Source organism: Mesoplodon mirus (genome assembly GCF_964341445.2).
Source record: "Mesoplodon mirus genome assembly, chromosome: 4".
NCBI lineage: Eukaryota > Metazoa > Chordata > Mammalia > Artiodactyla > Ziphiidae > Mesoplodon > Mesoplodon mirus.
In genome coordinates, this window is record NC_138979.1 from 143,289,530 (window position 1) to 143,312,034 (window position 22,505).

Below are 22,505 nucleotides of genomic sequence, written 5' to 3' on the forward strand. Positions count from 1 at the left end.
TGAGATTAGTGGAAGTTAGTTTTTGTGTCTAATAAGTAGTTGTAGCTACTCTGTATCTAACTGTATGGTGGTACGCCCAAAATGAAGTTCTTTTTTTTTTGGTGTGTATTGTATAATTTGCATAGACATGGATCACTTAAGTTCAGAAGACCTGGAATCTGTTTTTCAGATTGCCGGGCTTGTGAGCTTAAATTATTTAACTTCTTTGACCTCAAGTTTTAAAATAGGGGTATGTATTTTAAGGAGTTGTAGTAATGCATGTGACAGTTACTACTAAACTGATATGGTCTATATAAATGGAAGGTACGGTTATGTGAAAAACTGCTTAAGTAAGGATGACCATATTTGAGGCTTCTAATCCTTTAATTTGTGACTTGACTTCTAAATGTTTATTGAATGTACAAATCTATTTCCTGTTAAAGGATTGCAGAAAAGGATAAGCAGATAAAACAGACTGAAGATTCTTTAGCAAATGAACATGATCATTTAGCAAGTAAAGAGGAGGAACTTAAGGTACAGTAATTCTTATAAATGGCTACAGTATTTTATAGTCATTGAATTACCCTGATCTTGTAATTAGTATGAGTGTCTGTGAAGACTGGAAAATACTCTAGATAGAATTCATTTGAATTCATTTGAAAAGTGTCTTATCTCTTTTCTAAACTACAGAATTCTCTTTAGCCCTCTAAGAGGAGAAGTTCAAAGGCCTTTTCTCACATGATATTTATTATTCATAATAATTTGGGAAATATGTTAAATAACAGAAGTTGATGGTTTTCTTTCTGACCTAAGAAATTGTAATTTGAGACCTTTGCTTAGGTAGAAGAGATACATTACAAAACTTCAAATTTAATATTAAATACTTCTAATACTATTTTTCCTTCTTGTTCTAGGATATACAGAATATGAATTTCTTATTAAAAGCTGAAGTGCAAAAATTACAGGCCCTGGCAAATGAACAGGTAGATCTTAATTGCTTTTAAGCATTTACCTTAGAATTACAGTTTGTTTTCACTTCATTGGTGGAATTGCAAGCCTTAGTTTTACTTATGTAGATAGTAAACATAATGGTTACTTGTGTTTGGCTGCATGGTGTGTTGTTAAAACCCTCTTCTGTTTGACCATGGCTCTCACAACTCACCTAAGTGTTACTATATTCATGTTGAAATTAATGTTTGATCCTAGAAATTGATCACTTTGAGTTATCAGAGAACTCAGTTATAACACTTATGATGTGCTGATTTGTTTTAGCCTACTGCCATTTAATCAGAAAAGGATATACCTTTTACTAGGATAAAAGTTGAACAGTGAGAAGTACAAAATACTGGACAGCAAAAAATATTACTATAATGTATGCTGTTGATTTAACTATTTACTCTAAATATATGAAAATATAACTTTAATATGTAAAAATAAGTAAAAGAATAGGTTTGAGTGCTTCCTGAGAAATGATACAATTCTCATCTCATTTCTAACAGGCTGCTGCTGCACATGAACTGGAGAAAATGCAAAAAAGGTGATTAAAGTATTGCTGTACATGGGCCATTCATATATTTATATTCAAGTGTAATTGCAGAAGACATTGCTGCTTATAGCTGATAGTTGTGCACATAATTTATGTAAACTTTCTGTATATATGAAGTATTTTTTTTCTCATAGTATTCACGTTAAGGATGATAAAATAAGATTGCTTGAAGAGCAGCTACAATGTGAAATTTCAAACAAAATGGAAGAATTTAAGGTGTGTAATTAAACTTGTCAACTCAGCTTTCTTTGAACAACCTTGCGTAATTTTCAGTTTAAGTGAATGTAGAAATACTACTTTTTTATATGTGATCACTCTGAAACAGTGTTTCTATAGTTTATTTGGGGACTTACACGAACAATTTTATCATAGACTTTTTGCTTTGATTATTTTGACTTAACCTGTTTTTATAGTAGACTTTTGATACTTGTTTTGCCCGAACCTTTTCTTTACAGTTTTCATTTGGTAGTTTGAGATGGTTTTATTTGCCTCCATTGTTGGTGTAGTGCTAGTTTCTGGTCATGGCCAAACAGCTTGAGTATTATTGTAAAGCATTCTGATTGCCAGGGTACATCTCTGCATGCAGTAAGATTTGCTTTTTTTTTTTTTTAATTTTAATTAATTTTTTTTTTTTTTTTGCTTAATAAGAATCCTGTAAGTACTCACTTATGAAAGCAGGGTTTCCCAGAATTCATTGGCAGAAACGATTAAACTCTTTGAAATACACATGTAAGGGTTCTAAGCACAGTGTTAACACTGTTTGGGATAAACCACATGACTGAATTAGAGGGGCTCAGTTGAAACAACTTTTTATAGATCATTGTATATGTACATTATACTATTACTGTATTCCTGTTCTCTGGAAATATGTTCATTGAAACTGAAAAATGAAGCCTCATGAGATTTGCATTCTTAGGTCAGTACATAATTCACCTGTCACTTTATAAGTACTTAACAGTAATATGGCTTTGATTTTTTAAAAAACATTCAGATGGTTGCTTTGTTACCTTTTCTTAATAAAACAGTAAATTGAGATTCTTTCTTTTAGATTCTAAATGACCAAAACAAAGCATTACAATTAGAAGTTCAGAAGCTACAGACTCTTGTTTCTGAACAGGTAAGACTTTTCATGAATTATAAGTTAGAAATATCCAATAGATAACAAGATCTGATTCTTCTTAAGTAGTAATCAACTCGTTCATTTTTAGAAATTTTGTTTAAGTGTAGATATGTCTTTTAATTGCATTTCTAGTCATCTTGTGCTAATCAAGTCTCTAAGGAAAATTTAATTTCTCTTCCTGAGAAGAAGCTAATGCTATTCATAGCATTTTCCAAAAAAAAAAAAAGTTAAATAGGATGCATAAAAATAATTTCTTTAAGTCATTTTGATGCATTTGGCTCTCAGGATAATAGTCAGACTTCTGCAGCCTCACTTTTTTCTGTAAAGCAGTGTAGATTCTTAAAAAGAGAATGAGTTTGAAACCTACTACCAGCACTTAAAAGCAGTGATGTTGATCAAATTGCTTAACCTTTCTAAGACCTCTGATTCCAGGTCTTCTACATTGAGATTTTATTTACATTATAAGCTTGTTAGATTTAAATCGGGGAGTTTATGTATAGTTGAGTAGCCTAGTGCTTTGCATATAGCAGACATCTTAAGCCTTAATTCCTTTCCTTTAGAATATTTATTTTTTTCCATTTCATCTCCACTCTCTATTGCCATCATACTTCTTTCTGTATTTATAGCAAGCCATCAAAACTGTAGCAGCCTGAAAAAGCATGGCTCCATAAACTCGAGCCCCAGGTGATGTCTGTTCTGTGGCTGTTCCTAAGAGTTGCCTTCATACTCTTCTAAATAATTCTTCAAATTCCAGTTTTTAAAAATATTCTAGAAACACTTCATATTATATGACACATTAAAATGAAGGCATGTTTCTCTACTACTGTTAAATTTTGACACATTTTATTAGAAGCTGAAGTGTAAGTTATTGCAAATGATATAGCACTTCCTTTAGCAGATGCTTGCTTTCTTTTTTATTTTAAAATTCACATCTGTGCAGGTAGTGAATTGGTGTAAGTAGCTGTGCCAAATGTTGTGGAAGTATTTTAGAAGTATTTTGTGAACATCTGTTTACTTTTCAAGAATTAATCCATTATTTGTTTTCCTCCCCCCCCAAATATGGTATTTAAGTGCTTTGCATAAACTTTGTATATGCTTTACCCTTTCAAACTAAAGGTAATAGAGGAGAAAATGCTGAATAAATGATGTTTAGTGCGTGGACATGACTTCATGCCAGTGTAATGCTCAAATGATATTTAAGTTTTATTTTTAAATCTTATCCCTATTTCCTTTTGTTGTTACACAGCTTTTAACAGATAAGATATTTCATCAACTGTAAGAATTTTTTTCTCCTCAGTTTATTATCTCTGAAGTCTGCATGTATCTTAGTTTCTGGTTACAGTTTAACTGGAGGCATCTTTAGTTTTTAGTGTATGTAAACATTTTACCAGTTGTGAGATGCAACATTGGTGACTTGGATTAGATAAAATATGATAGATATTTTTTGGCTGTGTTAATTCTTACCCAGAAAAGCAGAATGTAGTCCTTTTTTTGAGTTGGTTATCAGGGATTCTGGAACACCTATTTCAATATATTAAGTTTTAAACTTTCTAAAATTCACTTCATGGGAGGTAAAATAAATGCCTAGAAATTTCTGAATCTACCCTAGAATTCCAGTATTAAAGGTGCTGGTAATTCTTAGTTTTAAACAGAGTACCTGGATCTTTTCTTTTCTCTTTTATTCTATACTAAAAATGATAATTCTTCATCATTAGACAAGAGTAAAACCATTAGCCTTAATTTTTTTTTTTTCCCTTTAAGGTAACATGGTAGCCTAAGAATTGCCTAGTTTCCTCTAGTTTCTTTCTTTTTTGTGGGGGGGTGTTGAACTGTATTTTATTTAAAAAAATTTTTTTTATTGAAGTATAGTTGATTTACAATTGTGTTCCTGGTGTACAGTAAAGTGATTTATATATATATATATATATATATTCTTTCTCATATTCTTTTCCATTATGGTTTATTACAGGATAGTATAATTCCCTGTGTTATACAACAGGATCTTGTTTTAATTTCTTTCTTATTGAATCAGCCTTCTGTCTACTATAAAGCTTCTGTGTATTTTTAAATATTCTGTTAACTTTTAGCATGAGATGAATTCTTTTTTTATGAAGAATAGTTTTATGAAGACAGTCCACAGAACAGAATTTCATAGCCACATTTTAAAATTTTATTTAAAAGAATTATTTGATAAGAGGGGAAACTTATCTTTTAAGATTTTCTCTTTGGTAATTCTTAGAATTTTTCTCCTTGTTCCGAAAGCTCTTTTTTTTTTTTTTTAAATAGTCTAGAAAGCATATGACTGTGACGTTATGTTTTTGGTTGTCATTGTGACTTCTCTCTCTGATCTGAGCAAACCAGAGAACCAGCTCTTTGGTTTTTCCCCTGGTCTTTTTTTTTTTTTTTTTTTTGCGGTACGCGGGCCTCTCACTGTTGTGGCCTCTCCCGCTGCGGACAGGCTCCGGACGCGCAGGCCCAGCGGCCGTGGCTCAGGGGCCCAGCTGCTCTGCGGCATGTGGGATCCTCCCGGACCCAGGCACGAACCTGCGTCCCCTGCATCGGCAGGCAGACTCTCAACCGCTGCGCCACCAGGGAAGCCCTCCTCTGGTCATTTTTATTGCCAATGTTAGTGAAGGAAGAGATAAAAATTAGCATAATTTGAATTTCTTTCATTTCCACCTTTCTTTAACCCCTTCCTACCCAGCGGTCAGAATTCCAAGTGACAGTTGAGAGATGAACAGTTAAGTTATGTAAAAAAAATTCAGTCTCTTTGCTCCATGGATTTTTATCCTGGAGGAAAAAAATGGGCTTATTGAAGCACAGACCAATAATGGTGCCAAGTTTTTGTTGTTTCTTTAGGTGTAGGAAGCAGAAAGACAGCAAATATCAGGTAAGGTAACCTGTTTATATACTAGAGAAGAGAAGACTCCATTTGGATGTAGGCCTATGGATAGATCATACAAATAAATCAGTTACTAAGATCTCATTTCTTCAGAATAAAATAATGCTTTTTGTGGGGGAAGGTCCTGAGGTGTCTTATTTTTTTTGAGCATCTTGACTTTTTAGCAAAGGAACAGCATGACTTTTTACTAGTAGTTTTTTAAGATTCAAAGATAAAGATTATTAAGTAAAAACTGTAGCAGTAGGAAGTTTTTTTCTTTTGCCCTGCAGCCTGGTTCTGTTTTATTGCAGAATAATTCATTGTTGTATGATATAGTTTTGAAAGTCATCCAGGGAGGAGAAAATTGGATTGGATTAGATTAATAATGTATAAAGGTAAAATACTGGATAGATAACTAAGTTGGGTCGATTTCATGCAGTTGAACATTCAGTGAGCAATTGACCAAGAGTACTTGTTAAACTGTAACCTTGTTAAAGGATGTTGAGTCCATTAAATTTTTACTAATGGAGAGTATGCTAGGTACTGTGCTACAATGCTAAGGCTACAGAGATGAATGAGACTTGGTTCTTGCCCCAAGAATATGGTTTAGTGTGGAGATAGGTGTACTCTCAGAAAAGTGTGATGAGTAAAATTCTCTTTTTGAAAAATTTTTAAACTGTGTGTACAGGTTTAGAGGAAGAGATAATTCTGTCTGAAGGAGAGTAAGAGGTGCCACAGAGAGGGGACAGCTAAACCTGATTTTGAAAAATAGCCAAGAATTTGCTGAACAGCTAAGGGGCAATCCAAACTGAGGGGATACAGTGTCAAAAGTCATGGCAGTGTGGCCAAATTGGCATATTCAGAGCATATTGGCATATTGTGGAAGTGCAAAGTATGAGGTGTTAAGGGGAAGAGAAAGATTTGCTAGGGCCTAATCATGAAGGACTTTGTAGGCTGTGTAAGGACCATGAGCTTGATCTAGAATGTGGTATGCTGCTGAAGGATGTTGAAAGAATGAATCAGCATTTTGTCTAGTATTTTAGATGGATCGTTCTGGTAACCATGAGGTGTTTGAATTTATGTGGTAGTGAAGGATGCAGTACTAAAGGTGTAATACAACTAAATGATCAAGCTGCATATAACTAGGACTTAATAGTGTTGTCTTTTTAAAAAAATTGAGATACAATTGACATGTTAATTTCAAGTGTGCAACATAATGATTCTATATTTGTGTTACACTGAAATGATCACAGTAAGTCTAGTTAATGTCTATCACCATACATAGTCACCTACTTTGTATTGTTTTTATATGAGATGACATGCATCAAAAATAAAGATGGACAGGGCTTCCCTGGTGGCGCAGTGGTTAAGAAACCGCCTGCCAATGCAGGGGACACGGGTTCAAGCCCTGGTCCGGGAAGATCCCACATGCCACGGAGCAACTAAGCCTGTGCGCCACAACTACTGAGCCTGCACTCTAGAGCCCATGAGCTACAACTACTGAGCCCACGTGCCACAACTACTGAAGCCCACGCGCCTAGAGCCCTGCTCTGCAACAAGAGAAGCCACCGCGGTGAGAAGCCTGCGCCCCCAACGAAGAGTAGCCCCCACTCGCCACAGTCAGAGAAAAAGCACGCGCGCAGCAATGAAGACCTAACACGGCCAAAATAAATAAATAAATAAAATAAAATAATAAAATTTAAAAATTTATTTAAAAAATAAAAAATAAAAATAAAGATGGACAAAAGCCATCTTGATGAAAGATTTATAAACTTACTGCATGATTTATTTTTCACAATTTATAAACATGATTTAATGTACTTTTGACAGCTCCTATCTCCTTTCTGATGGTAGGAAAGTTTTTTTCCCCCATTCGGAAGTTCTGTACCTCTCACAATATAGTCCTTATGAACTCTAGAGACAGGGAGAAGAATTAGGGTATTGTGATATTTGAGATGAGTAAAGCTGAGGATCTAACCTAAGACACTGAAGAAAAGGGGGTTAGTTTTTAGAAATACATTAAAAGTGGAATCTTATGACTTGGATTTGGTAATGGAAAAATTAATAGTATTTGTGAAAAATGGTTGTAATAAAATTGGAGAAAAATTATGAAACTGACAAAATTAGGAGAAAGCAGGTAGGGAATGGGATGGGTAGAAGAGAATGTTGAAGGGAAAAAGACCTCAAACTTGTTTTGTCAGGTTGCTTAGCTGCCTGAAGACCTAGGAATGCTGAGGGGGAAACCTGGCTTCTGGACACATAGTAAATATAACATTGAGGACTTTGTAAAGTGTATGGGGGGGACGCTAGAAGGATGGGTGAATGGTTGGGATCAGCTCACATGTCATGTTTTAATGTAACAAGGAGAATACGTTCTTGTGTTGCTTCTGCACTTTACAATTTTATTTTATTTTTTACTTTTATAAATTTATTTATTTTTGGCTGTGTTGGGTCTTCGTTGCTGCGCGTGGGCTTTTCTCTAGTTGCAGTGAGGTGAGGCTACTCTTCTTTGCGGTGTGTGGGCTTCTCATTGCAGTGGCTTCTCTCATTGCAGAGCACAGGCTCTAGGTGCGTGGGCTTCAGTAGTTGTGGCACGCGGGCTCAGTAGTTGTGGCTCGCAGGTTTAGTTGCTCTGTGGCATGTGGGATCTTCCTGGACCAGGGATCGAACCAGTGTCCCCTGCATTGGCAGGTGGATTCTTAACCACTGCGCCACCAGGAAAGTCCCTACAGTCAATTTTAAAACATTCTGTATATTGGCTTAGGTGGTGGTTATGTGAAATCTACATGTTAAAAATTTATTGAATTGTACACAGGATTTGTACACTTGCCTTATATGTTAGTTTTAAAAAAAAAAGGAGGAACAAAGCCTCCTTCTTGGCCTGCAAGGCCTTAGAGCCTTGGAATTTTAGATTTGAAGAATTAATGTAAAGGAGGGGCAAATTCTCTTCTTACCCTTAATATTTCTTTTATAGTAATTAAAAACTTACAAGGGACTAGTTCATTTTTGCCAGCCCGTTTTATACTTCATCTTTTTCTGTGTCTTTTGTGTAGCCTCGTCTTTTCTGTCCTGTGTTTTCTTTTCTTTTTTTATAAATTTATTTATTCTATTTTTTTAAATTTTTGCCTGTGTTGGGTCTTCATTGCTGCACACAGGCTTTCTCTAGTTGTGGCGAGCGGGGGGCTACTCTTTGTTGCGGTGTGCAGGCTTCTCATTGCGGTGGCTTCTCTTGTTGTAGAGCATGGGCTCTAGGCACGTGGGTTCAGTAGTTGTGGCGCACAGCCACAGTTAGTTGTTCCATGGCATGTGGGGTCTTCACGGACCAGGGCTCAACCCGTGTCTCCTGCATTGGCAGGAAGATTCTTAACCACTGCACCATCAGGGACGCCCCTGTCTTGTGTTTTCTGAATTCAGTAATTCTTTAACTATTAGCAGTCTTCAAACATGGATCATCTTCCTAAATTTTGGATCTAATTAATACTAATAGAATTCTATTTCTGAAGTAGTTTTACCTCATGCAAACTTGGTAAAATTAATCTTTTTTTTTTCTTTTTTGGTGATTTTATTTTAGCCTAATAAAGATGTTTTGGAACAAATGGAAAGATGGTAAGAGATTAAATTTTTAAAAAATATTTTAATGACTCATTTCTACCGTTTGAGATAGCAGAATTATTAACTATATTAATTTAAATTCTTAAACTTCTCTTTGTACTTGATAATGGAAGAGAGTGGTGTACTATTGATTGATTTGGAATTACATTAAGTTTGTGGATGTCATGTGTGGCCATGATTTCTTTGTTTAGGCTAGCGTGTAAGCATGCATTACTTGAATACATTTTAGTTATTGGTAAAGAGGGACTACCCTTGGACCATGACCAAAGATCCTTAGAAACCTTTCTAGAATTGAAAGTTTATAAGGAGCAATGGGCATAGGAGTTGATCCATGTAAAATATTTATTTAGAAATCATATCATTTTCTTTGAAAAATAGTTCATACATGTGTTTTAAATTTATAATTTCAGCATTCAAGAAAAAGATGAGAAGTTGAAAACTGTAGAAGAATTACTTGAAACTGGACTTATTCAGGTGGCCACTAAAGAGGAAGAACTGAATGTAAAGAATTTTGTATATTTGTCTTCCTTATGATTATTCAGTGAACATGAAGTGGTTTTACTGTAACGTGTAATATTTTTCCCATACCTTTTAGTTACCCACATTTTATGAATTTATATGTCCTTTTTCAATAAATTTAAGATTTTATTATAAATCCAAAAATGTGTAGTTACCTATAGCATTCACTGCCTTAATGAAGTAGATATTATTGTTATGGTTTGTAATATATGCTCCCCCACCTCCACCCATGCCCGAATTATAACCAAACAATAACTAGTTACAAGGATAACTAGTGGACTTGATAAGTTCATGAAATAATATTGGAGGCCATAGAATGGAGAGAATGCAGTTTTATTTTATGATTATCATTAGCCTTAACTAACTTAATTTGGATAGGATTGCTGGAAGAAATAAGGTAAAAGGTGTATTTGATTTTAGGGAGAGAAGTGACTTGACAAGTGGTATACTGTGTGGTTTTCAGGTTGTGGAAACATAAGTAGAAATACTTGTGAGGATAATTGAATTAAAGTCCATTTGGCTAGCTCTGGAGAGAAAAATGAGAAGCTAGCTGTTTTTTTCAGAAAATAAAAGTATGTTGTGCTTATGTATCTTTGAAAAAGGCAATAAGAACAGAAAATTCATCTCTGACAAAAGAAGTTCAAGACTTAAAGGCCAAGCAAAATGATCAGGTAATATATTTAGTAGATCCTGCAACCATTCTCATTTAAATGTTGGGCAAACGTGTTATCAAATATAGCAGCAAGCCTTTTTTTGTTCCTCCCTTCTCCAACATGGAATTTGTCAATTATAGTTTTAATCTGTGAATGATTGGTGACTTGATTATCAGTAATAGAAGCTGCAATTTATTAAATTCTTACTTTATGCCAGGCACTGGATAGAGTATTCTAGGTAGGATGTCATTGCTTGTTACTACAGTGATAAAAGGTTTTGAGTATACATATATAAAGTAAGACTCTAAATAATAGTAAAAGAGGTTACCTGAAGTTACGAAATTTCCTATTTTCTCCTTATCTCGTTAGAATCATTGAGTCAATAATTTTAATATTTATCTATTGGTTTTTCTTTTGACCTACACTTACCATAAGTAGCTTTAAAGCTGCTTACTTTCAAAGTGCTTTTCATTTTCATAATTATGACATTTTAAAAAATCTAGAAAGAATTACTTCCCAGGTTTACTTTTCCCGGGTTTTGGTGTAGTGGAAAATTTAAAGAACCAACATACTTTTCTATTTATGACCCATTTATATTTTGAGCAAATTACCAAGTAGGATACCTTCCTATTTCTAGGTTTCCTTTGCATCTCTGGTTGAAGAACTTAAGAAAGTGTAAGTAATGACATTATTAAACTGGTCTTTTTCTTTTGGTCCAGTTTTATTAGTGCTCATAAATCTTGTTTTATTGTGCAGTTAAGATGGCTAGGAGTTTTCATTGCTGGAATAAGGAGACTTGGCTGTGCTTTCCCAGTGCAGTTGTTAAAAAATCAATTTCCATGATTGACTCCATTTATTAACTTGTGGCATCAAATTGTTAATTTTCTGTTTCTGCACTAGGAACTGTTAACGAACAGGTTATATTGGATAGAGATCACTTCCTTGTATGTGTTCTTTTCTTGAAGTGTTTCTAAAGTTTAATGCCATAATTGTATGTAAGTTTTGTCATAGCTTTCAGAGCCCTAGAAACCTATATTGTTGAGAGGAACTCAGTTCTCCCTAGTATTCTGTGGGGTACAAATCTTATATTCCCTGTGCACTTTGGAAACATGTCACCAGCTTTTCCTTGCGTGCATAGGCTTCAGCCATCTGGTAGTTACTGCTTAATTCTCATTTAGGAAGAGCTTTAAGTATTTTTTTCCCCTTCTGTCTGCAAAATATGGTTGCTTTTACTTAAAATGGGAAGAGTTGATTTGGTGAGCCTATTAATGATTTGGTACTATTTTTATATCTTAGTTGGTGAATCTTGATGATTTCTCCCCAAGTTTAATATTGCATTTCTTAATCTAAGGATCCATGAAAAAGATGGAAAGATCAAGTCTGTGGAAGAGCTTCTGGAAGCTGAACTTCTCAAAGTTGCTAATAAGGAGAAAACTATTCAGGTATTGAGAGAGAGAAAACTTATGTTTTGCTTTTTTGTTTATCAACTTTAGTGAATACCATTTAATTTCATGTGTTTGTCTGTACATTGCATTTTATGTCAATTTCTGTGTTTCCATTGTCCAATCTTGTCTGTTTTGTCATTGTCAAGGATTTGAAACAGGAAATAGAGGCTCTAAAAGAAGAAATAGGAAATATCCAGCTTGAAAAGGCTCAACAGGTAAAACTCCCAGAGCCATAGCATGACAGATTCATTAGTGTATGTGTATTAATGAACTATTTGGTTTTTTTCTTGTTACTCAGAAGAAAACTTTTAGTAGTGTGCTGTAAGTATATTGGGTTATGTGCTTTTTATTATTTTTGCCTGATTTGAGAAAATGTTCTTAATATTTTAATCAACATATCTTTTAACTGTAAAGTTTTTTTTCTGGAAAGTTTTCTATATTAATGTTTCATTTTAGTTTGCCAACTTAAAAAAACAAAACACTTTGGTAAACTTGTTTTTTTTTAACTGCACGTTCCAAAATATTTTGTTATAGAATATGTATTGCTCAACCTTTGCCTATAGAATGAAGTACAGATTTCACTGGGGGATTTCAGAGGTAGATGTGGTTACTGGAAATAGATGGGTGGTTTTGGTGAATATAATCTGATAAGGTTTGATTGAAAAAAGTGGTGAGATTGTGTGGAAGAGATGATTCATTCATTCATCCAACCAACAGATTCATTCAGCAATATTTATTCAGTTCCTCCTACTTATCAAAGTACTATGTTAGTGGTTGGAGATAATGTGTTGAATGAAATCGGGTATGAGGAAAAGATTAAATTCCTAATATAGACTGAGAGTTCAGGAAGGTCTTCTTCTGAGGAACTGACATCTAACCCAAGATCTGAAGGGACTGTGAGAAGGCAGTGGGGAATAAAAGGTACTATTGAACTGTGTATGGTAAGAAGAGGAGATTAAAGGACAATATAGAGTACTGTTGAGTAGTTGGCCTTGAAGACTGGGAAGAAAAAGCGCTTTGACAAAGTAAGGAGGTATATGGACAGTTAATATTCTAATTTTAACAATTTAAAAAAGTATCACATTGTTTAGACTTATTCATAACCATATTCCTTGTCTCTTCTACCCCCCCCCCCATTTAATATTTATTACTCTTACTGTCATTGGAGTCAAGAGAAGGTGAAATCAAGTCATCTCTATTTTGGCTAGGTCTTTGTAATTTGAAGTGTGCACATTTTAAGGTTTACCATAAAGCCTGCTAAGGTGAACTGAAAGGATTATGAATTGCTTTTTTTCTGCTTCTTTCTTTATATTTTAGTTATCTATCACTTCTCAAGTGCAAGAACTTCAGAACTTGTAAGTACCATTTGCCTCATTTCCCTTTAATATCTCTCTTCCACAAGTTAAATATAATCATAATGAAAGTTGTAGCTTCTTTTTATTTGATTTCAAGTAATATTTTAAAGAACATCAAATTATGTCTCACAAAGGCCTCAAAGTCTTTAACTTTTCATTAGGATTTAACCTGTAGGTTTTTTGATGGGAATGGGGATAGAGTGGAAGTCTTAATTTTTCTGCTTTATAATCTGAATGTGACCTTCAACTGACATGTTGCTCTTTGCCCATTTTAATAGCCACTGTGAAACTGGTTATATATTTCGTACCCAAACGAGTTGTGATAAGCTAAATTTGCTGGTATTGACTTAAGCAGGGTGCTAAGGGGTGGGAGTAGAGTTCCTGCTTAATTTGATATCTCCAAAATCTTACATGCCTTTATACTTAAAATATTTATTTTTTAGTTTATTTAATCAGTTCGGGTTATGAGTACAACCTAAAATACGCTTTTCCAGTCTCCAGTATTTTTACTTTGTTTAGTCATGTAACGTTTTCATTGATAGTTCTTAACTTATTGTTAGATTAAAAGGAAAGGAGGAACAGATGAATACCATGAAGACTGTTTTAGAAGAGAAGGAGAAAGACCTAGCCGATAGAGGGAAATGGTTACAGGTGAGAAGTTAAAAACAATAGTAAACACCTTTTTTATACTTGAATATCACTTTTATTTAGACCTATTGTTTTTCAGGATCTTCAAGAAGAAAATGAATCTTTGAAAGCTCACGTTCAGGAGGTAGCACAACATAACTTGCGAGAGGTATAGGATAAACAAATTACCAGCATATTTTATAAAACATGAGGAATCTTTATTTTACTGTACTAGGAAATAAAGAAGTTAATATGTTCTCTGAGTTTTTTGCCATAAAAATTACTGTGTATAGTTGTTTTGTTGTGGATAAAATAACTTTTATCCCTGTCAAGTCTACTACAGCCTCATTTGTCAACCTAAGTCTGAAAGAATTTCCTCTCCTTACTTTTTCAGATGGACTCTTTTAAGTCTGTGTTTAATTGGTGTATTAATCTGTAATCCTTTAACAAATGGATATTAACAATTAAATAAAGAAAATCCATTCTTTGTTTTATGAATGGCCCAATCTTAAATTTACCACATATAATTGTGTTTTTATTTTACTGGTGAGTGATTCTATAGATAATATATTGTAGAACCTGATCTTTTTCATGTTATAATTAAAAATGTGAATCTGTTTCTTAGGCATGTTCTGCCTCACGATTTGAAGAACTTGAGATTGTGTAAGTATACTTTTAGCCAGCATTTTAAAGAGGAACTTCTCAATATTTTCTAGACTGTCCTTGAATATTATGATGAGTTTCTTCTAAGTTATTAACTTTCTTTTTAAGTAGGAATTATAGTCCAGGGGCAAATAAGTTAAATCTCTGTTTGGTATAATAAAACAGAGGCCTTTCAAATGCTTTCTGATACCTAGAGATGCATTTTCTGAGATACTCTTTCTGCTAATATAGACTGGTTGGTTTTATTTAAGTTTTCTCTTTCTCTCTTTCTAAATGAAGTATGTAATTATTATAAAGAGAGGTTAAATTTATGTCAAATCAAAATCATTTTTAGTATTTGAAAGAATAACATCTCTGAATTAACCAGAAGATAATCTTAGCCATAATCTTGATAATGAATATTGACTCTTTCTATAAAAGTAACTTGCCTTTGGGGGAAAATAGTATCTTGTATCAGTTAATGCTGTGCCGATTAGTAAAAATACTGAATCTGATGAGCATAGGAGGTATCAGTCTTAATAGATGTTATCCTAGAAAATTTTTATCCTATGAAGTCTGTTTTCTTAAACTAAATCAGTCTTCAGTGGTAAGAAAGGTATCTGTACTTCATTGTTTTGGCCTTCTATCAATTACTTTTAAGAGATTTTTCCTTTGATGTAATCTCATCAGTCTTTATTGATGTTTAAGAAGTGGCCCTTTGAAACTATCTTTAAAAAAGTAAGATATTGGGGCTTCCCTGGTGGCACAGTGGTTGAGGGTCTGCCTGCTAATGCAGGGGACATGGGTTTGAGCCCTGGTCTGGGAAGATCCCACATGCCGCGGACCGGCTGGGCCCGTGAGCCACGGCTGCTGAGCCTGCGCGTCTGGAGCCTGTGCTCCACAGCAAGAGAGCCCGCGATAGTGAGAGGCCCGCGCACTGCGATGAAGAGTGGCCCCCGCTTGCCGCAACTAGAGAGAGCCCTCGCCCAGAAACGAAGATCCAACACAGCCAAAAATAAATAAATAAATAAATAAATAAATAAATTAAAGTACCCTTAATTTAAAAAAAAAAAAAAAAGTAAGATATTGAAGGTATTTATTAGGTCATTATCTTTATGGAGAAAAAGGAGATGTCTTTATTGGCACTAAGATTGCTCATATGTACAACTAACTGTTTATCTTATGGGCATTATATAACTGTCAAGGTGCTTTTATATCATTTGCTAATAGAAAGCTTAGAGACACGTTTGAGGCCTATTTGTAGTAGGTATATAGATCATTAAAGTATGATTTTAGATTTATTTCTACCTCACATTAAAGAAAATTAATATAATATTTGGAGGGGCATTTTTAGGTTTACAGAAAAAATTGAGAGAGCAGTACAGAGAATTTCTATATACCCTCCTTCCCCATTTTTCTTCTTATTTACATCTTGCATTTGTGTGGTAATTTGTTACAACTGATGAGCCAAATCAGTATATTGCTATTAACTGAAGTCCATAGTATCCATTAGTGTTCACGCTTTTTGTACATTCTAGGGGTTTTTGACCAATGTATGATGACATGTATCCATCATTACAGTATTATAAAAAAAAGTTTTACTGTCGTAAAATTCTCCTGTGCTCCACCGATTCACCTAACTAAATATAACGTCTTTGTAAAAATTCTAGGTTGAAAGAAAAGGAAAATGAAATGGAGAGATTAGAAACTGTGGTAAAAGAAAGGGAGAGTGATCTTTCTAGAAAAACAAAGCTGTTACAGGTAAATATGTTTATACTTAAAATTATCATGTGAGTTACTGTCTTTGCTTGTTTGAAAACAATGTTAACTACTACAAAAGAAAATTGAATACAAAATGACATTCCCTCCTACCCAGATACTTGTTCTCATTCCTCAGAGATAACTACTATCAATTATTTATATATCTTTTGAGCAAGCGCCCATGCATAAAATGTGTGTGTGTGTGTGTGTGTGTGTGTGTGTGTACTTAATAGTTTTTAAACATACTGTATTTAATCATACACAATTTTGTATTTTGCTCCCCCCACCCAATTAATAATGTTTTTGAGGTCCTTCCACATAAGCACATTTTTATCTTTAACGTTGAATGGCTTCATGGTATTCTTTTGTCTGATTGTATTATCATTTATACAACCAGTCCTGGTTTATGGGTACTTAGAGTATTTAGAGTTGTGTTTCCTGTTACAACAGTTCTATGGTGAATATCCTTACACACATATTTTCAATACTTATGCTACTATACTATATCTGTATTTATAATTCCTACAAGTGAGATTTTGGGTTTTATGCAGAGGGGTTTTTTCCTTCTTGAAAGTGATAGTTAAAATAGAAAATAGTATCTCTTCATCTTCATGTAGTTAGTATTGAAAGTCCTTACAAAACATTGTTTTGAAGTAATAGGAAATTTTAGATGTCTGCACTGTCTCAAATACTCGTGCTCACATTTCATGCTCCAAGGGTTGGTTCTGTCACATTCCCTTCCCTTTCCAAGTAGGTTCATTGTAAATTTTGTCAGATAATGCTAAATTGTCCTCCAAAGTGTTTTTACTAATTTATACTCTCCAACAGACTAAATTACAACTAAACTAAATTGCACTAAATTAAACAACCAAACTACAACAACTAAATTACACTCTCCAACAGAGAGCCATTTCCTCTTCATCCTCTTCAACACCGATGAAGATGAAAACATTTGATATTATGCTTGAAAGATGGTCAGATTATTGTAATTTGCATTTGATAGAGAAGTTAAGCACTCATCATTTGTATATGAATTGGCCTGTAATTTTTCCTACATTTTCCCCTCTGGGTTGACTTTTTCTTACTTACTTATAAGATCCTTTTAACATAGTAAGGGAAGTTAGCCTTCTTGTCATGTGAGGTGATTTATTTTAGTTTTTCTTTTGACTTAATTCCTGCCCCCCCCCCCCCCGCTTTGGAAATTCTTATGTACTGAAATGTAAGTAGTTTGCTGAGTTTGAAGTCTTGAAATGAAAGTTATCTCTCACTCTATGATCATAAAAATGTTTTCACGTGTTTTCTTCTAATACTATGTTCATAATTTATCTTTTTTCTTAGATGTTTTATTCACATGTAATTTATTGGAGTAAGTTATAAGAATAGCATTTCAACCTTAAAAAAATAAAAGACTAGCCACATTATTAAATAATCGATTGTTACTTGACTGCAGTGGCTCTGTCCCCTGCCTGGAACATTTAGCAATATTTGGAGACATTTTTGGTTATCACAGCTGGCTGAGGGGTGCTACTGCATCCAGTAAATGGAGGCTGTGGATGCTGCTGAACATCTTACAGTATGTGGGTGGCCCCCACAATAAAGAAAATACGGCCCAAAATACCAGTAGGACTTGCCCTACTGATCTGAGGTGTCACCCTGTAGTAAATTCTGACATGTGTTTGGGTCTGTTTCTGGATCCTGTTTTCTTCCACTGAGACATACCCACTCCCAGGCTAGTAGCGAATAATTCTAATTTTATATATATATATATATATATTTTTTTTTTTTTTTTTTTTTTTTCTTTTTTTTGCGTTACACGGGCCTCTCACTGCTGTGGCCTCTCCCGTTGCGGAGCACAGGCTCCAGACGCGCAGGCTCAGCAGCCATGGCCCATGGGCCCAGCCGCTCCGCAGCATGTGGGATCCTCCCGGACCGGGGCACAAACCCGTGTCCCCTGCATCAGCAGGCGGACTGTCAATTATAATGTATTTTAATATAGGGCTTATTAGCTTATTACACCCTTTAAAAATTGTTACTGTTGTAGAATTTGCCTGGTTTGTATGATACGTTTTAAAGCTTATATGGAAAATAAAAGCTCTGTCCATGTGTTCATGTTTAATTTTTGTTTAAATAGGAAGTACAAGATGAAAACAAATTGTTTAAATCCCAAATTGAGGAGCTTAAGCAGCAGAACTACCAACAGGTAGGTACTGTTAGATGCCTTGCCTTTTATTTATGTGGCAAAAAATTTTATGACTCATGACCGTAAGTATTACCATTTTGTCTTTTCATTGAGAATAAAATATGTGTTGTTTTATTTATAAGTGCTTATCAAATTTCCTGAAAAACAAAGCAGTTTGCTATGCTATAGCCAAGATAAGATAATCTATAATTTATAAAGTATACACAAATAACATTACTATCTGTATTCCAGCTCTGTTATGTATCTGTGTGTGTATGTTTTCAGATCCTTTAGAATGCCTTTCTTAGCAAGTCAGATAAAATCCTGTAGAGGTCAGCTTAAAAACGTGTATACCCTACTTCCCCTTTCCGGAAACAAAACATCTATAATTGGAGAGAAACTAAGAAATGTGTAATATTATAAGTAACAGTTTACCACCATTTAAAATACTTCTTCAGAGTATAATTATGCTTGGTAAAAATAAAATGTGTGTTTTTTTTAAAAAAAATAATGTTAACCAAAATATTCTTTAAATTAATTTATATTATGAATGTATATGGATTAACTCGAAAATATTTTGAAGGACAAAAGAATTAGAGTCCTTGTCGACAAGAAACTTATAGTAGTTTCGTTTGGGAGATTGTAGTCATCAGGAATAAATACCATATGTGAAGGGCTATGTACCTTTACATATTATGTAGAACTAAATTTTTGTTATATGCAAGTTAACTAACTTTTCCTACTTTTCCTTCACTAATGGTATTTTTTTGACTTTTGGAAGCTTAGTGTAGTCAAATATGAATTACGCATTATGAAAATTGAAGGTATTAACTCAGTGCTTTGCACATGGTAGGAAATTGATAAATGTTTGTTAAATGAAGAGTTTAAGAATATAGTGACAATGAAGATTTGATTTAGCACTCAGTACATTGTATAAATGTGTACATGTTTTTATTAAAATTACTTTTTGGTGGCATATAGAATATATGATATTCTTACCTTTGGTGTTGTCTCAGTTTATGTCTGAGAACAGATTGAATTTTTTTGAAGTCTTCTAGAAAGCTGTGTTTGAAAATAACATTTAACTGTTTTAATAGGCATCTTCTTTTCCCCCTCATGAAGAACTATTAAAAGTGTAAGTAATAATTCTTATTCACAATTTGGGAAGTGGCAACTGTTTTTATTTACTGAACAGTTCTCAGATAAGCAATTTGATGTAACTGCAAATGCTCCCCTAATTTTTATAGTTCTATTTGGATTTCTTGGACTGTAGGTCATTAGAGCTTAGCTGTGCCTTTGGCTGAGCTAAATGTACCTTTTATGGTATTTGCATTTCTTTGAACATTTTGTTGAGGGTGATAACTGGTTTTTCAGGCATTCAGAAAATATCTAATCACATTTAACTATATTTTGAAGCCTTTACTGATTTACCTTAAATTATCTCAATTATCCTCCTGATATCATTGTGGAATTGAACGGTGCACATTTTGGTTTAGCTTCTGCATTAGAAAAGCAAATCTTGTAATCTTTATGGTTACTCTCTTTTAAGGAGTTTTTTTTTTTTTAACTGAAACATTTTTATTGTGGGTCTGTATTTTTCTCTAAGAGGCTGCGTTTAAGGTCATTTCAGGTAAGTTGGTATGTTTCAACATGTTAAATGTCAACCACGTGAAGTATATTCAGTGATATATCTGTATGTTCTTCCATCTTGACTTGTTTACACAGTTGGTAGTTTACTAGTTTAGAATTATTTACTATTAATTTGAGTCTTGAGTTTGACTGTATAGAGCAAGGGTCAGCAAACTTTTTTTTATAAATGGCCTGACAGTGAATATTTTAGTCTGTGTGAGCCACGTAGTTTCATATTCTTTTTTTCCTTTTTTCCCTACAATTCTTTAAAAACATAAAATCAGCTCTTGGGTCAAGGGCCATACAAAACCAGACTGTGGGTCATGCCCTGAACCCTAGTTTGCCAACCCCTTATATCGAGCCTTATTCTTACAGAAGAGCGATTTGTACTTTAATTTTCTACCCAGGCCTCCTCTCAGCTATACCAGAATCAAACTGTGACTCTGCCATTTCTTTCTGCATTTCTGGGAAGTAACTAACTCATTTGATAGAACCAGAAAAACATGAATCCCAAGACTGTTTTGAAAGTGAAAAGAGAACACCTACCTCACGTTAATATCATGCTTTTATTGTGGGTTAGCCACTTAAAGTCATAATTGATTTCATTACCTTCTGGAAAAAAAAATATTTAAGGGAATGTGTCTACATCAGTTTTTACTCCTCTGAAAATAGCTACTTCACTGCCCTAGATAAAAATAGAAGTGACTACAACTACAGCTGTTCATGTATTCATGAAGTGTTTCTTAGGGGATGATTTCTCTTTAGCATAAATGTCAGTATATCATATTGTAAAAATTTATTTAAAAGTTTATTTCTGAAAATAGGAATTCATGGATAGGCTTTCTGTGGTAACTGTGGTTAAGCTTAAAGAGTTTGCCTATTAGGTTAATGCATTTTTCAAAGCATCATCTACTTGCTGTTTTTATTGTAGTAACAAATAATATGTTCACTGTTTACCTAAAATATTGTTATATATATTCATGTTCTGGTTTAGAATTTCAGAAAGAGAGAAAGAAATAACTGGTCTCCAGAATGAGTTAGCTTCTTTGAAGGATGCTGTTGAACACCAGAGGAAGAAAAACAATGTAAGCAAATTTTTATCAGAATAAAGCTTTTTATTATTATTTCACTGAAATACCATGGTTAAGAATTTTTTAATCAACTTTTACTTTAGATTTCTTAATCTTTGTAGGCAAGTACTGTTTTGTGTGTAGGTTTTATGAGAGAATTATTGGGGAAACCACTTTATTAGAGAGTGGATTTTTTTAATGAATAAATGAAAAGTCCATTTTGTACATGTCTGAATATCATTTTAAATGTTGACGTTAAAATTATTACAGCTACAGATTTTTTTTTTTAAACTATAGTTGACTTTCTGTTACACTTTTATCTGGAAAAATTATTCTTTCAGCTCAGTATCTTAAAATTAAAGGTTTTTGTTCTTATTTTGATTGGGCTAGGCTTTTTGGAAACTGAAAGTAATGCCAGTATTCAAACCTAGTATTTTCAATAATTAAATGTCTTTCAAAGTCTTCTGGCACCTCCCTTTTTAAATTGAGAGGTGTTTCGAATTTTGGTAATTAAGCATATTAGAGGGCTCAAAACCTGTGAATACATTTAGGTTAGAATGGAAGGGATAGTGAAATATTGACAAGTAGTAAATTTAGATGAGTTTCTTAAATTCTCTCTGACCAGAGGATGACACCTATCAGTAGAATGCAAGCGTTCTTGTTAGATGAGGAATTTTTGCACACAAAAGTATCATTGTTAAGACTTGAGCAAGGTCAGAAGTGTTATTGAAATCTAAGCGGGTATTTTCTAATGAAAGCTAATTTTTCAAAGTTCGCGTTAATTTGTTAACTTAACAAGTTGACATGTTCCTGCTCCTCCGAGTTTGTCAAACTTAGGTATGTGAATTGCCCTTCGTGTGTTTGTGTGACATTACTAATAGCATTGCTTGGCCAGAAAACCTAAGCTCCAGTTGCCAGTATTACTGTTACCGTCTCAACTGTGTTTTATTACGGGGATTCTGAGATAAGGGGGGCACAGTAACGCCAGTCTAATGCCTCAGCAGCAGCAGTAGTGCTGGAGGCACTGAAGTGTGTGAAAAGAGCCAGGGCACTGGAGGCCAGCGGACTGCAACGTCAGTCCCTTCTAGTTCTGCCCCTCATTTGCTGTGTACACTTGGTCACATTTATCAGCCTACCTGAGCCGTGGTTTTGTCATCTATAAAATGGGAATAAATACCTCTTAGGGTTGTTATGAGGATTAATGAAAATTTGTGTGACATGCCAAGTACAGTGTTGGGCACATAAGTAAGCATTCAATAGATGGTGATTCTTGGCTTTTTAGTTGTTGTTTTTAATCTGTTTAGATTTCTAAATCTGAAGAAAGGCTGAAATATAGCAGATTGTCCTTATTAATATTTGCTAATGAAGTGCTGTTAAAATAGATCTTTCAGAACTCAGTTTCCAAAGGCCTCTGTTTCTCTTTCTAGCCTCCTCGTTTGCCTTGATCAAGTAGCTCATACAATTCCTGTCAGGTTGCTTTTTGGTAT

The 22,505-nt window shown here is 34.0% G+C and overlaps 1 protein-coding gene across 8 annotated transcripts in view; it reads left to right on the top strand.

Annotated features, from left to right (window-relative positions):
• The window catches only part of KTN1 (kinectin 1), a 126,751-nt gene that overhangs the window by 80,870 nt on the left and 23,376 nt on the right, over positions 1–22,505 (top strand). For all 8 annotated transcript variants that reach the window (XM_082616740.1, XM_082616739.1, XM_082616742.1 and 5 more), the window contains 19 exons: positions 423–513; positions 894–962; positions 1,479–1,516; positions 1,660–1,741; positions 2,574–2,642; positions 9,098–9,132; positions 9,549–9,639; positions 10,260–10,328; positions 10,948–10,985; positions 11,662–11,752; positions 11,902–11,970; positions 13,073–13,110; positions 13,671–13,761; positions 13,838–13,906; positions 14,363–14,400; positions 16,050–16,140; positions 18,272–18,340; positions 19,417–19,454; positions 20,943–21,033. In XM_082616740.1, the coding sequence (XP_082472866.1) occupies positions 423–513; positions 894–962; positions 1,479–1,516; positions 1,660–1,741; positions 2,574–2,642; positions 9,098–9,132; positions 9,549–9,639; positions 10,260–10,328; positions 10,948–10,985; positions 11,662–11,752; positions 11,902–11,970; positions 13,073–13,110; positions 13,671–13,761; positions 13,838–13,906; positions 14,363–14,400; positions 16,050–16,140; positions 18,272–18,340; positions 19,417–19,454; positions 20,943–21,033 (1,267 nt within the window). The remainder of the gene's footprint in view (positions 1–422; positions 514–893; positions 963–1,478; positions 1,517–1,659; positions 1,742–2,573; positions 2,643–9,097; positions 9,133–9,548; positions 9,640–10,259; positions 10,329–10,947; positions 10,986–11,661; positions 11,753–11,901; positions 11,971–13,072; positions 13,111–13,670; positions 13,762–13,837; positions 13,907–14,362; positions 14,401–16,049; positions 16,141–18,271; positions 18,341–19,416; positions 19,455–20,942; positions 21,034–22,505) is intronic.